The sequence below is a fragment of the Capra hircus genome, chromosome 22, assembly GCF_001704415.2.
Source record: "Capra hircus breed San Clemente chromosome 22, ASM170441v1, whole genome shotgun sequence".
NCBI classification, from domain to species: Eukaryota; Metazoa; Chordata; class Mammalia; order Artiodactyla; family Bovidae; genus Capra; species Capra hircus.
In genome coordinates this window covers 43,480,256-43,495,284 of record NC_030829.1, presented here as the reverse complement: position 1 = coordinate 43,495,284, position 15,029 = coordinate 43,480,256, and the positions used below count along the sequence as shown (strand labels likewise).

General features: G+C 36.2%; 1 protein-coding gene across 1 annotated transcript in view; it reads right to left on the bottom strand.

The window, feature by feature from the left end:
• Positions 1-15,029, bottom strand: part of DENND6A (DENN domain containing 6A) — a 47,357-nt gene that overhangs the window by 19,105 nt on the left and 13,223 nt on the right. The window contains exons 2-7 of the mRNA XM_018038362.1: positions 12,964-13,002; positions 12,825-12,867; positions 5,343-5,455; positions 2,838-2,918; positions 1,642-1,747; positions 989-1,068 (exon numbers count right to left, since the gene is read on the bottom strand). Of these exons, the coding sequence (XP_017893851.1) occupies positions 989-1,068; positions 1,642-1,747; positions 2,838-2,918; positions 5,343-5,455; positions 12,825-12,867; positions 12,964-13,002 (462 nt within the window). The remainder of the gene's footprint in view (positions 1-988; positions 1,069-1,641; positions 1,748-2,837; positions 2,919-5,342; positions 5,456-12,824; positions 12,868-12,963; positions 13,003-15,029) is intronic.

Here is a 15,029-nt window from a genome sequence, read left to right as displayed (position 1 = left end):
GGAGGGATCAGAGCACTCAGTCTATCCTGAAGCTGAAAGGTATACTCAGCAATGCCTAAAAAGCCATGAAAACAAAACACTTTTGTCAGATTCAAAATAAAAGCTGTATTTATTTTCAGTCACAGCAGAAGGTAAGTGAACCAAGGTCTCCATATTCCCACACACACAGAAATCACCAACCCACTGAGAAGCAAATGTGCTGAAAAACAGAAAAGGACATCAACTACATACCGCTTCCTGCTTATTGTTCCAGTCTTTGCTTCCTTAATACACACACACCCAAACACACCCTCTCAAGCTTGCCAAACTACAGGATATATCTCACAGGGAACCATGAGAACTCTCAACCCAGAGCAACTTTTGATTATTTAGGAGGGGGAAAAAAACAGAACAGAAACGAGGACATCTGAAGAGAAAACATCACCCAACTTGAAAATGAACGGCAAAAGCACTTAGAGCACATTCACGCAAACCCTGAGAACAAAATGTTAACTCATTATATTAAAAACAAAAACCACACAGCTTAATAGAGAACAATACCCAGACGGACATGTTAGCCTGAAATTACACATTAAAAAGATTTCATAAGACTGACCATCAATGGCTTTCCTGATTTCTTTTAAATTTTACTAACTCATACTCAATTAATTCTACACGTGCTCTGCAATACCATCCATCTCTGGAGGACCATGAAGCTGTACAATTCTAGGAGGTGGCATTCACATTCACAAGTATTATTTAAGAATAACACCACCATCCTCACACTCTACAGGATGAAAACAGGACTGGTGACCTGTGGAGTTGCATGACAAATAGTTTTGTGCAGCAGGATAAATTGTGGTATCTCTGTAATTCCTTACATCAATGACAAAGAAGTGAAAGCAGCCACAGGACTGAATGTTATTAGGAAGGTGAAAACCAAAATGCATGTGTGAACTTCCTATAGTTCTTGAAAAAAAGAGACAAATGAAATACAAGCTATCATTACCTTCATTACTATCCCCATAATAGGCAGGTATAACGTTTTCCCTGGCACTGGTGCAGGCCATCGATCAACATCATTACAAGCTGAAAATAGAGTAAAATACTTCTTTAGTATAAGTGGAAATACTAAAATATAAAAAATGGAACATTAGAAATTAGAACTCCACTTTTTGCTTTCTATATGGCAAAAAAAAAAACCACTGGGAAGGATGGAAGATAAATGGCAAAAGGACTGAAATAATATATTTCACAAGATACACACCAATGTTCTAGGATAGAAATTGGCTAACACATGCTTTGAAACGAATAGGTTTTAAAAGAAGTTTTCTTATTTATTACTACTAAAATCAGCTACAAAAGCACACAAGCTAGCAGAAGTCTTCTTTCTGTATCAAGTGACATAGGATTTCTGTTTAATAGTACTCTAAGTATCAGAACTGGCAACTCAATATTTGTTTATTATTATCTAAAAAATAAGCATCATCTGTATTTCAAAAGGAGATAATAAAAGATAGGGTCTGTGTTGTTTGTAGGTAAATATGCCAGAAGCATAGTTTGACATCTCTCCATCAGATAGCCCTCAAAATTCACTCATTTCCAGTAAAAATTTTAAAACTCCTTTATAGAGGAACGTAACTCATACAATGTTTAATTTACCTGCTTCCAAATAAGGTTCATTCTTCTCAAAATATTCTGGTGCTATCTGCTTGAGCACAGTGTGAAAAAAATGAATATAAGGTAGCTTGCTGATTAAAACCAAGGACTGCAAGGGAAGAAAACAACAACAGTGTTTAATTTCCTTATGACTATAATTTAAGTTTGTCATTTCTTATGTAATCAATTACTAACAAGCCAAATTCAGCAAAAAGTGTGGATTTTAAAATAAAAAGGCTTTGACAGTAGTTAAAAGGAATATAAAACTAGAATGGCAGAACACTGAAGTTTAACCTCATTACTAAATTTTAAGAGCATAAAGACATAGTCACAGATTTTCCTGCTCTCCAGGAAAAAGAATTTCCTATAAACAAATCAGTACTATGGATAATTTCAAAGCCTAGCTACTATTTTTGTCAGCAAAGCATATTAGGAATTAGCCAGATAAACTCTTCCTAATAAAGAAAATGCAAATGATGATGCTTTTTCAAACTAAAACCTATGACTGTTATATTTTAGGGTTCAATGGCTTTAGCCACATTCTTAAAAATTGTCACTTTATAGTCTGTGATCACTTCAGATATAGATTATGCTGATTTTTTAAAAAATCTGTTTTTCTTGATAATTACTTTTCACCTTTCCACCAAGCATCAATACATGGCCAGGGCATGTTCTAGTTACAGTAGGTAACAGTGTGTCCCTCCCTGTTAGCTGGTATCAAACTGGAACTAACTGATATTTATATATATATATATATATATATTTATATATTTAGAAACAAAAAAATTATACATTTAGAGTGGGAGCAGTAATGCCTAAGAGGTTGGTCAAGTATATTTAGTGGCTCTTTGAAAAAACATACTACAGATTTTTATTCGTTGTAACTATATCACAATCTGTTCATTCTTTCCCTTACTCTAAAATGTGAAAATTAAACAGATTCTTCTGAGTTTTGGAAGTTTCATACAGTAACTGTAACTTACTGTCAGGAATCTAGGACATAGATAGCAGAAAGGCAAAATTCAATAGCAGTTAAAAATTTAAGGGCAGATGTCTACAATCTAAAAAAAAAAAGATAAAATATAAATTCCAGTATGTTTAAAGATGAAATATGAAACTTTAAAGACTGTTCATTCTAATAATTTCTATTCTTCTAACCAGGATGTAAAAATGTTTCCACTAATGTATATGAAAATTACCTTCTGAAAATAGCCTCTTTTTAGAGTTTTATCCCGAACTTGTCGAAAATACACATATCCATAAAAATAGGCAGGATCTTTCTATGAAAGAAGTGACAAATTAAAAACATACATATATATCAACTCTTTACTATTAATGGCAAGTTCCTTTATAAACTCAAACTGAGATATGAAGTATACACAAAAAGCTAGTTATACTTTTCCACCAATGTAAACAACAATCATAATAACTGCCAGATAGAAACCTGCTAACTTGCCCAAAGATGAAATAATTATAGCTTAATGTACAAAGCTAACATACAGATGTACCTTCTATAACTTAATGTTTATATTCTTTACTTATATCTGTGGTCATTAACAGAAGTTGAAAATAATCAAATTCTGTTTTCTCCAATGGTACGCTTAATGTTTTAAAAATCTGCCTACAATTTTTGAGGTATTCTAATACAAAATTTCAAGAGACAAATTAAAAGGAGTTAAATGCTACTCTGAATCTTACATACACTGTTATATTTTTCACCCAATAATAATGAAACACTGGAAAGTTTATCAACATACAATTTGAAAGGCAATTACATTCCAAAAATACTTGCAAATTTTTTACATCCTAATGGAATAAACTCTGGCCCAGTTCCTTGTTATTCTTTAAACAAATATTTATTGACCACCTACTTTGAATAACGCATTGTGTTAGAGAAGATAAAATGATGCATAAGACATAGTTCCTTAAGAAGATCACAAACTAAGAGAGAGAAGAAAAGTACAAAAATGACTATTAATGTAAAAGGAGGGCAGGTACCATGGAAAAAGCACAAAGTAGTATTTTTTCCCCTCTGCCAAGGGGGAAGAGATTACCTGTCTATGGTGACCAGTAAAGATTTCACAGAGGCAGATTTTTTTTAAATAATTTTATTTATTTATGATTTGGCTGCACTGGGTTTTAGTTGTGGCACATGGGATCTAGTTCCCTGACCAGGGACTGAACCCTGGCCCCCTTCATTGGGAGCCTGGAGTCTCAGCCACTGGACCACCAGGCAAGTCCCAGATGTTTTTGAATTAGGTATTGAAGAATAGATATGACTTAAACAAAGACATTTCAGGTTTAGAGGGTCAAGAGTTTGAGCAAAACCATGCAGAGACAAAAAAATACAAGCTCCCTCAGGGAAAAGCTATAGTTCAATTTAGCTAAACTATGACACATGTATAGAAAGAAGATTAAGCTAGAAATTCAAAAGGTAAAGTTTTATCTTGGAAGGCCTAAAAAGTGAGAACCAGGAAACAGTACTATCATTAGCTCTTTATTCATTAAGCAATAGGTAATCATTTTAGATTTATGTAATATATTATGTACACTTTAGCTAGGAACACTATATAAAATATATTGCACTGAAAAAGATAGGAGATGGGTGTCTTTGGGCGAATTTTGTAATCCTCAGTAGCCCTCAAGTTTGCAAAAGGAATTCTCTCAGAACAATATGGGGAGGGTTAATAAGATGTGTGTGCTTAGTCGCTTCTGACTCTGTGACCCCACGGACCCCAGCACCCTCTGCTCCTCAGTACATGGGATTGTCCCAGCAAAAATACTGGAGTGGGTTGCCATTTCCTTACCTAGGAGATGTTCCTGACCTGGGGATCAAACTTCCATCTCCTGCACTAGCAGGTGGATTCTTTACCTCTGAGCCACCTGGGAATCTCGGAGGTAAAGAATTAGTAAGATAATATATGCTTATTGATACAATGCCAAGAACACAAACAAGCTATCAGCAGCTCAAAGAATAGGTTAGTAGTGATAGCCAAGGTCATGGAAAGGATGAGATGGCTATAAGAGACATTTTAAAGGATTTTAAAGACTTTTTTTTAAAGGTTTTATTCACTGGAAGATTAGGCTCATTGGTAGAACACGGAAGGTAAGCTGTAAATACTTATTTGAGGGAAAAGATGTCAAGTTCTTATTGGCTGTGCTAGTAGGACATCCAGATGGAATGATTCTTCATGCAGTTAAAAAGTGTGAACTACTGTACCAAACAGAAATTCTACACTCTGGAATCATCTGAATTATTAATATTGTTTTTAGCAGACAATAACTGTAAACCCAAGCTCATTTAAATATCAAAGAGACAACTGTAATTGTACCGTAAAGCCGGTAGGGATTATCACAGGGAATCTTTAACTCTGGGTGATATTCACCCTGCTTCCACATCCAAACAAAGAGCTATTAACAAATGAAAGAAAATTACCATTTCTTTCATTAACAAGTGAAAGAAAATTTCCTCAACATTCTAATTTCTATTATTCACAAAGGCGTTGTAATATGCTTTAAGAACAATAACTTTTAAAAGTCTCTTTCACTCACGTACTGAATCCTAGTGAATCAGACTCACTTAGGAAATCCAGCAGTATAATACGGTAAGAAAACAAAAGCAGTTTTTCTGAATGCTGTTAAGAGGTAACTCGGTTCTAGAGTTTCCTCTCACATGGACATTATTCTATTACTACTTTTCCAACCTTTAAGTAAACTGGTAAATCTTTGTCAAATTGATCCAGGAGACAATGCAGTGACACCCTCCTCCCAGAAGACTGTCGAAATCTAAAACAAAACTGGGTATCTCCAAGACAACCTAATGAAAACAAAAATGAAAGAAATTAAGGACCGCACAGTATAACATTAGTTATCCAGTTTCACTATATTTTAGCGCTAAAGAGGTCCTATCAATTATTGAAACCCATTTTTTCATGTTTTAGAGAAGAAAAAGGAGACCCTAATAGTTTCGGTGACTTGCTCAAAGCCATCTTTTCTAGTTAGAGGAAAAGTCATTGGTACAACAAACATCTTATATCCCTCTACTGTTTTTCCTATTCCATTTTCTCCATGTAATTAAAACTTTTTGAAAACTGTGTGCGTGTAACGTTGATTCACAAACATAATAATGGGCAAAAGAAATTAAACACAAAAGAACACAAATTGTTCAAATCCATTTATATGTTTTTGTTTTTTTTTTAAAGCAGGCAAACTAGTGTTTAGGAATGTACGCTGGATGATAAAACTATAAGGAAAAGCAAGAAACTTAATACTGTAAGAATCAGTATGTGAAAGTGAAAGTCACTCAGTCGTGTCCGACTCTTTGCGACCCCATGGACTGTCCAATTCATGGGATTCTCCAGGCCAGAATACTGGAGTGGGTGGCCTTTCCCTTTTGCAGGGGATCTTCCCAACCCGGGGATGGAACCCAGGTCTCCCGAACTGCAGGCAGATTCTTTACCAGCTGAGCCACCAGGGTGATCTGCAAAGCTACATGCATCCCAGTGTTCACAGCAGCATTATTTACAACTGCAAGGTATGGAAGCAACCTAAGTGTCCATCAACAGACGAGCAGATAAAGATGATGTGTTTTACACACACACACACACACACACACACACACACACACACACACACACCCCAGAATATTAGCTGGAGAAAAAGAATGAACTTCTTCCATTTGCAGCAACATGGATGGACCTGGAGGGCTTTCTGATAAGTGAAATAAGTCAGATAGAGAAAGACATACACTGTATGATATCACTTCTATGTAGAAGGGAAAAAAATAAAACAAACTGTAACCAAAACTAACAAAATAAAGCAGACTTGCAGATACAGAGAACTAAAGGTTGGTTACCAGTGGGCGCTGGGGGGAATAGAGGGACTGGGAAGGTGGGGGGTAAAAACTGCTGGATGTGAGAGAGCCTACAATGATTATTGTACATTAAAGGGAATACAGTCAATATTTTGCAATAACTGTAAATGGAGTATAAATTATTAAAATTACATTACAATGTTTTAATAAAAAGAAAAAAAGAATCAAGGATAGTGGTTACCTTAGGAGAGGGGGAAGGAAATAGTGTTTGGGAAGGGACATGAGACAACTTCTGTGGTATTGGCAAAGTTCTATTTCTTGACCTTGTGTGAGTTTTATATTTCACAATGAGAATTAAAAAAAAAAAAAGATATAGCAGACTCAGGAAGAGTTCAGGTAACAGACTTCCCATTTTAATCATTTCAATTATAAATAAAGCTTTAAAACTTTAATCATTTTAGCAAACCTCTTAAAACATTACCTTGTCAGGCAATAATTACAAAAAACTGTAAATGCTCTAAAGAGTAAAAGACACAAGAAGCAGTTTGTCACTCACATTCTTCCTAATTACTGTACTTAGAACTAATAAGATTAAATACAGAATGTGCTCAAGAGCTTCTTATATTAGTATTACACACAGAAGTACTTCTATTATTAGTGTATTAGTATTACACACAGAAGTACTTCTATTTCTTTAGCACATGAAGTTCTCAAAAAAGAAGGGAAAGTGAAAGCTGCTCAGTCATGTCCGACTCTTTTCAACCCCATGGACTTGGAATTCTCCAGGCCAGAATACTAGAGTGGATAGCCTTTCCTTCTCCAAGGGATCTTCCCAACCCAGGGATTGAACCCACGTCTACTGCATTGCAAAGCAGATTCTTTACCAGCTGAGCTACAAGGAAAGCTCAAGAATACTGGAGTGGGTAGCCTATCCCTTCTCCAGCAGATCTTCCCAACCCAGGAATCGAACCAGGGTCTCTGCATTGCAGGCAGATTCTTTACCAACTGAGCTATCAGGGAAGCCCAACTTGATATTATCTTTAAGTTTTTTTAAAAACAACTCAATTTATATACCTACATCCAATTAAAGAAACTAGTATTTCTTTGGTGGAGAAGGGAAGAAACAAAGAGGATTGGAGAGTGAGTCAATTCAGTTTTTTTTTTTACTTGTTACAGCTGACGGTTTAAAATAAGAAAAACACATGAGACCAGAAATAATGGAAAATACTCCTAGCATTGTTTTGGTCCAACCGATTTATACACAGATGGTTCAGTTTTTCTCTTTAGAAGACAGAAAGATCCACTGAGAAGTACACACCAATTTCTCCAAGACACTTAGCAAGATGTAGCAGAGAAAATGCAGTAGATTTTAAGAAAGAGAAGTACAGGTTCTGAAGGGATGCTGAGCTTTTTGGAAAGAAAGTAATTAAGTTCCCACAGGCCTTCATCCCTACCCACCCAGCTCCATTCCAAATCATGGGCATGCTGTAAGAATTTTCCAGTGACCAGCTGTACCTGCAAGTTGTACAGAATTGGCCAAGAAGCTAGATCACCAGGTCACAAAGGCTTTAACCACAAAGGCTTTAGCCAATGTCTTTGTGAACTGAGGTAAATGGTTTCCATTTCATATTTCAGAAGTCTGTCCTTTCACACACAAAAGGTTACTAAAGGAATATCAGCTCCTTACCTGGGCAGACCTTTGTTCTCTATCCTGACTTCACTATTGATGGGGCAAGAAAAGAGGCATTACAGATGGGCAACTAGGTTGTTTATATTTGCCTTTCAGAAAATGATAACTGTGGAGGGTGGAGCAATCCTGATACCCTACAACCTCATCAAAAATAAATCTACCTTGTTAGTATGACCCATCCAGTTTGCCTATTTTTAATAATAGAGTGAACCCCTATGTAACCCCTATGTAAGAAATATGATTACATATGAATGATGGTTAAGTATGACTGAACATGAAGGAAAAGTTACAATCTGAGAAAAAAGGAGTCACGATCAATGGGAGCTAGTCCCAGGTCCATCAATAATTAGCCTTCTACAGGTTACTTAGCCTGAGTGACTTGTCAACAAAAGTAAGAGGCATGCTAACATGATCTCAAAAGTCACTTTCGGCAGTTATGTTCAAGAATTCTATAATAAAGCTCCACAACTAACCTGTGATTCTACTGAATTCCAAGCATCTCACCCAATATACTCACTAAGAAAACGAAAGATCTATTAAGATACAAAAAGACCTAAAAGTCATGCAACGTGCGCCACAGCTTTCTGATTATTAACAAAAAAAAAAGGGGAAAAAGTAAATGGTAATTACTTTTTATTAAAATCAAGGAAGAAAGAATTTACACAAATTTTAAGATTAAATGGCAGCTCTCCAAAGAAAATATATCTTTACATGGCTTCAAAAACCCTTTCCTTGATAAAGTAGCAGGTAATAAGGAAATGGCAGATTTGCTCAGCAAACCCCCAAAGCCTGAGGAAAATTCTATTTTAGTTAATCTAACATAATCTTTACTAGCCTCGAAAACAGAACGAATAATCCAACATTCTTTACACCAAGAAAGTTCCTGTAGCCTTCCTCCAAAATCCTTTTCCAAACAACTAAGTTGTTAGGAGCGAAATCAAACAGAATTCCAGGTCAAAACTTTGTCATTATTGTGTCTGCTTCAGAAGTGGTTCCACCCACCCCCAGCTTTCAATACACGAATCGAGCGCCAATTTCAGTGAGTGCTCCCTCTGTGGTAGGCACTGTCATGAACATTTTAGATACATTAACTCATCTGGTCTTCATGCTTCTCAGGTAAGTTCCCATTGTTAGTCCTGTTCGTAAGGAGGAATCCGAGGCACAGAAAAATTATGTAATCATCCGAAGAAATAAATCTGCTAAATGGTAGAGTAAGAAGAACCTAAGAAGTCTGAATCTGGAGCTAAAACTCTTGAACATTATTATATCATACTGGTTCTTTCAAGTTAAAATGAACCTCAAAAACACTACTTCCACTAACATGAAATATCCAGAAGAGGTAAATCCATTGAGACAGAAAGCAGACAGGTGGTTGCCTGGGGCTGGGTTGGGGAGGAGAAGAGGAGGACAATGGAGCATGAAGCAGGTGATAAATATTTTCTAAAACTGACTGAGGTAATAACAGTTGCACAACTCTGACTGTACTAAAAATCACTGAATTGTGCATTTTACAAGAGTGAACTGTATCTCATAAGTCTTTTTTTTATGGTACTTCACTGCCAACCGGAGCAAATCAAATGTTTCTCTTCTCTTCCCAAAATACAAACATTCTTCTAAAAAAGTACCCCTCTGACTGAAGAGCTGCTGAACTCACTGGTTTCTGGGCCAGTCCTGTCAGTTTCAGCAACTCCCATACAAGCGCCATGTGGTATGCCACAAACAGCTCTCCTCCTATTTTAAAATTATCAAGGGCACAGATGATTTTATCTTCTACATCTGCCAATCAAACCAAGCCTGCAAAGCTACAGGGAAACAGAAGACACTTTCCCATATCAAAAATATTACTTGAGATTTGAGGAAAAAAAACGTACATTTTTTTTCTAAAGGGAAGTGACAACTTTAGAGTATTTTTATTTCAGCAGAAAACAGCTATAGAGCAGATCAGAGTAAGACTAATAAAAGAAAACATGAGACTTTAAGCGTGAGCTCCATTCCTGGCCTTCAACTCTATGTGGTTACTCTCTCTGTGATGAGAGCTGGAAATGCTGAGAAACAGGAGTTTAGAGTAGAGCGTCTCAAAGTGTAGTCCACAGACTGACTCTTGTTACAATACATGACAAAATAAAAACTCAAACTGAGAGTACACATTTGGAAACCCTTACAGCAATCTGATATTCCCATGACAAATCCGGACTTTCATCTGGTTTTTCCCCTTTTCATGGTTCTGAAAGTTCATGTATACAGCATTCTGTAAAAGCACTGGTCCACAACAGATTGGAAATTTTTTAAAAGTCCAAACTGTCCTTCAACACAGATGAGTGTGAGAATGTGAGGAGCACTGTTTTCACCATTGAGAAGTGTAAAATACACGACGATATCCCAGCTGTTTACAGAGGAAAAAAAAAATCTGTTGAGACAAATACTATCTATACATCTAATCCATCCAGAATAAGGATTAATTTTTCCCTTGGATTCATCTTTACTTGAAACTCTCTGCTAATGCTGAGTTTTCCCTCTGGTCATGTTTAGAACATGGTGATTATAGTCCTTGGGTATCCATCACAGCCTAAGCATCAGGAATGCATATATCCAAATGATATTAACAGTAAATAATGAGAAAAATAGCTGACAAATATTTATCAGAGAGAAAACATCCTTTAAACATAGGTTCCTAAAGATAAAAGCCATTCAAATGGAACAAAAGACTGAAATCTAAAAACAAACCAAACAAAACTTTTTTCTAAAGTCACAGTATCTAAGGTGTGTGTGTTGGTAGTGGGGGAAGGAAGTGGACTGCCAAATCCTCCCATTGAGAATCCCCAATTCTTCTTTATCTGTATAACTTAACATAGAGTCTAAATGCTGTTTTGCTTTTTTTTAAAGTATGCACCACGGAAACTAAAGCTAGATTATGATTCTCTCCTAGAGATTGCTCTACTCCACCTTCTGCAACAATACAGCTATCTTGGGAAAAATCAAATCCATTCCAAAGTTGGCATGGTACTGATTTCAATTTCCATTTAATGAACGCATAAGTGAAACAAACTATTTGGACAATCGCAATTGAGAATAGCGATCTCAAATACATACAAAATGCAGAGTCTCCTGTTGTCTAGATTAAAATTCATCTGTTAAGATGGCAAGGGGTCGATTTTTAAGATCTTTGGTCGACTTTACTTCTAAGCACCAACCATACTTTGAATAAAAAGAAGCACACTTCATTTTATGTGCAGCCTATAAAAAAGGCATTACAAAACATACATGGGTCATTCAAATGCCTAAAATACTGAACACATTCTTCTTTTTGGCCCCATGGAGTCCTAACCACTGGACCGCCAGATAATTCCCTGAACAAATTTTCATTTTCACAGATTTACACTTGAGTTTACGTTCCAATAAGAAAATGACTCATAAAGAGACTAACTACAAAACTAGAAAAGACTATCCAATTAACGTCTTAGTTTTGATGCACATGTAGAAAGATGAAAGAGAGCCATGAAAACCAGCCATGATCTGAAAGAGAAAAGTGTGCAGTGTAATCCACTGGGATTCCAATCACATAAAGTCTGTTTATCCTGTAGTCCATACAACTCAGCTGACCTTGAGTCATGGAAGTCCAATCCAACATTCACTAAATCAGAACTACATGTGTGCGCTTTGTAAGGAAAATGTTATCTGAAATAAGGAGAGAAACTATAAGGCCTCTAACAGCCTTTCATTAACAGGCAAAACATGCCAAAAAAGTCTGTTAATCCAGGTCACAACAAAAGTCCTCCTGGGATTTCTCAAAGCCATCTTTTTTTTACTAAATTATTTTTTCCTTACATATTTCATGAAAGCTGAGTTCCAAATATATAGGGAAAAACTCTAGAAGCATTTATAAGGAAAAGAGAAAATGCTTTAAAAAACTAAAATGTCAAGTCTCCCAAGTCAGATTATCTAAACTAAATTAACAGGATATTAGAAGTAACCAAAAAAGGAAAAGGAATCTGAAGTGCCTTTGAATCACAGTATTCTAACTGTGTGGTCTAAGAAGTTGTGTTCTGGTCACTCTAAGCCTGAAAAACTATTTTGAAAGTGAAACACAAAAGGCAACCTGAAAGATTTCAACAATTAGGGTCACACAAAGAGAGTTTGAAAGAGACCAGCAAAACCAAGTTTAATAATAGCAAACACTTATAAAATATTTTCTATAGTCAAGCACTATTCCAAATGCTTTATGTATACTAACTCATATAAACTTTTGCAAATAACTGATGACCAGGCTTTATAACCATGTTCACCCTGCTATTTTTTTAAATCCCTACTTTTACCGAGTTCTTGGAACTGAAAGAAAACTACTTACTATAAATCCTCAAACATACCAATGTTGCTGATTTTCAGGCTTATTATTTCAACAGTTTATTGCTCCATGCTATTTTACCTCATTGTAGGCAGACGCTTTACCATCTGAGCCACCAGGGAAGTCCCCTTACAAGACAACAGTTACTTTAAAAGTTGAACAACACCAACATAAGTAAGATGTGACTAGACATCATAAACTAGGTATCAAAATCACTAATCCATTAGGCTGAAAATGACTTTGCATTCTACTATGCTATTTTAATTAATTTTCACATATTAAGAACAAAATCAGTATTCTCAATATAAAATGAAACAGAACACCACATGAAAAATAGTTACCTGAATTTGAATCTGGAAAAGACAAATAGCAAATATTGGTTTTCTGAAAAAGAAAACAAAAACTATATATGCTGACACATATACACCAATAAAAACAGAAATACAACAGTAAACAACCTAGAGCAACGTATTTACTTACTTCTTTATCAGTAAGTTTGGAATGCTGAGGATAGATTACCTGCAAGAAAAAAAAGAGTAGATTCTGTTAAATACATGAAGTATATATTACAAACATTAGTAGGGACTTCTAAAATACTAGTCAGCTATTATCAAATCGTTTTATGAAACAGTTCACAATGAAAACAATGAAACACGGGAGAAGCTGGGAGAATTGAGTAGGGTTTACATTTGGTAAAAAAAAAAAAATTGTTTTAAACCAGTTATCTCTAAAACTTGGGTGAAATTTTGAGTTATCAAGAATAATTCGCCTGTGGAGAAAAGGGAACCCTTCTACACTGATGATGAGAATGTAAATTGGTACAGCCACTATGGAGAACAGCACGAAGGTTCATTAAAAAATTAAAAAAAGAAATACCGTATGACCCAGCAATCCCACTCCTGGGCATAAATTCAGAGAAAACCATAATTTGAAAAGATACATGCATCCCAATGCACTATTCAAAATAGCCAGGACACGGAAGCAACGTAACCGTCCATCAACAGAGCAATGGATAAAGAAGTGGTATGTATGTGCAAAGGCATATTACTCAGCCGTTAAAAAAAATGCCCTTTGCAGCAAAACAGATGGATCTAGAGATTGTCATACTAAATAAGTCAGACTCAGAAAGGCAGATATCAAATGACATTGCTTATCTGTGGAATCTAAAAAAGAAAGGTACAAATGAACTTAATTACAAAACAGAAGTAGAGCCATAGATAAAGAACACAAACATAGGTTTACCAGGAATGGTAGGGGGCAGGGATGAACTGGGAGATTGGGACTGATATATACACACTACTACATGTAAAACAGATTAACTAATAAGGACTATGGGCTTCCCTGGCGGCTCAGATGGTAAAGAATCTGCCTGCAGTGCAAGAGACCTGGGTTCAATACCTGGATTGGCAAGATCCCCTGGGGAAGGGAACAGGCACCCACTCCAGCATTTTTGATAAACATATATATAAAACTGTTCCATCTTTTTCATATCTACCTGATCATTACCCTGATAGCTTAGTTGGTAAAGAATCCACCTGCAACGCAGGAGACCTTGGTTTGACTCCTGGGTTGGGAAGATCCTCTGGAGAAGTGATAGGCTATCTACTCCAGTATTCTTGGGCTTCCCTTGTGGCTCAGCTGGTAAAGAATCCGCTTGCAATGAAGGAGACCTGGGTTTGATCCCTGGGTTGGGAAGATGCCCTGGAGAAGGGAAAGGCTACCCACTCCAGTATTCTGGCCTGGAGAATTCCATGGATTATATAGTCCATGGGGTCACAAAGAGTCGGACACAACTGAGCAACTTTCATTTCACTTTCACTTCCAATAAGGAACAGCATAGGAAACTCTACTCAGCTCTCTGTAATGGCCTATATGAGAAAAAAATGTAAAAAGAGTGGATATATATATATACATATAACTGATTCACTTTACTGTATATCTTAAACTAGCATAGCATTATAAGTCAACTAAACTCCAATAAAAAGTTTAAAAAAATTTACCAATTGAATTGCCAGCAACTCAAAGTTTATGAAGTTTTTTGTAGCCTAAAATCTAAAGAGATCTTGATCTATCAGCTGGTAGCTACTTCAAGAAATAATTTTCAATTGATTCCAAGAAATAAAAATCATTACTTATTAAAAGTAAAATGAAAAGGAAAAAAATAATTACCTGCAGTTTAAGAAATCTGAGAGGCCATCTTCCTACCATAACGCCTATCCCAATTTCTCCAATCCCTTTAAGTCATCAGAACACTTTCCTAGACAGCTCCGTTTAATGCCTGCAGTGACCACAGCCACATTCTGAGGCAAACTCCTCAGAACCCCTACAAAGGAAGCAAGATGAGGCCCCAACAAGACACTAGCAAACCCCAGACCCAAGGGCACCCACTCTGTACGTCAATCAATCAACTGCCCAGGTGTGCTGGGCATGAGAATTCTGCCCAAATGCCAGTGTCCAAGTTAGGCCAGTACAGATTCTCTGGAATGTGAAGAAGAGAGGTGTACTCTGAGGAGCAGGTTAGCTAGCGGCTGATAACCAGAAGGTGA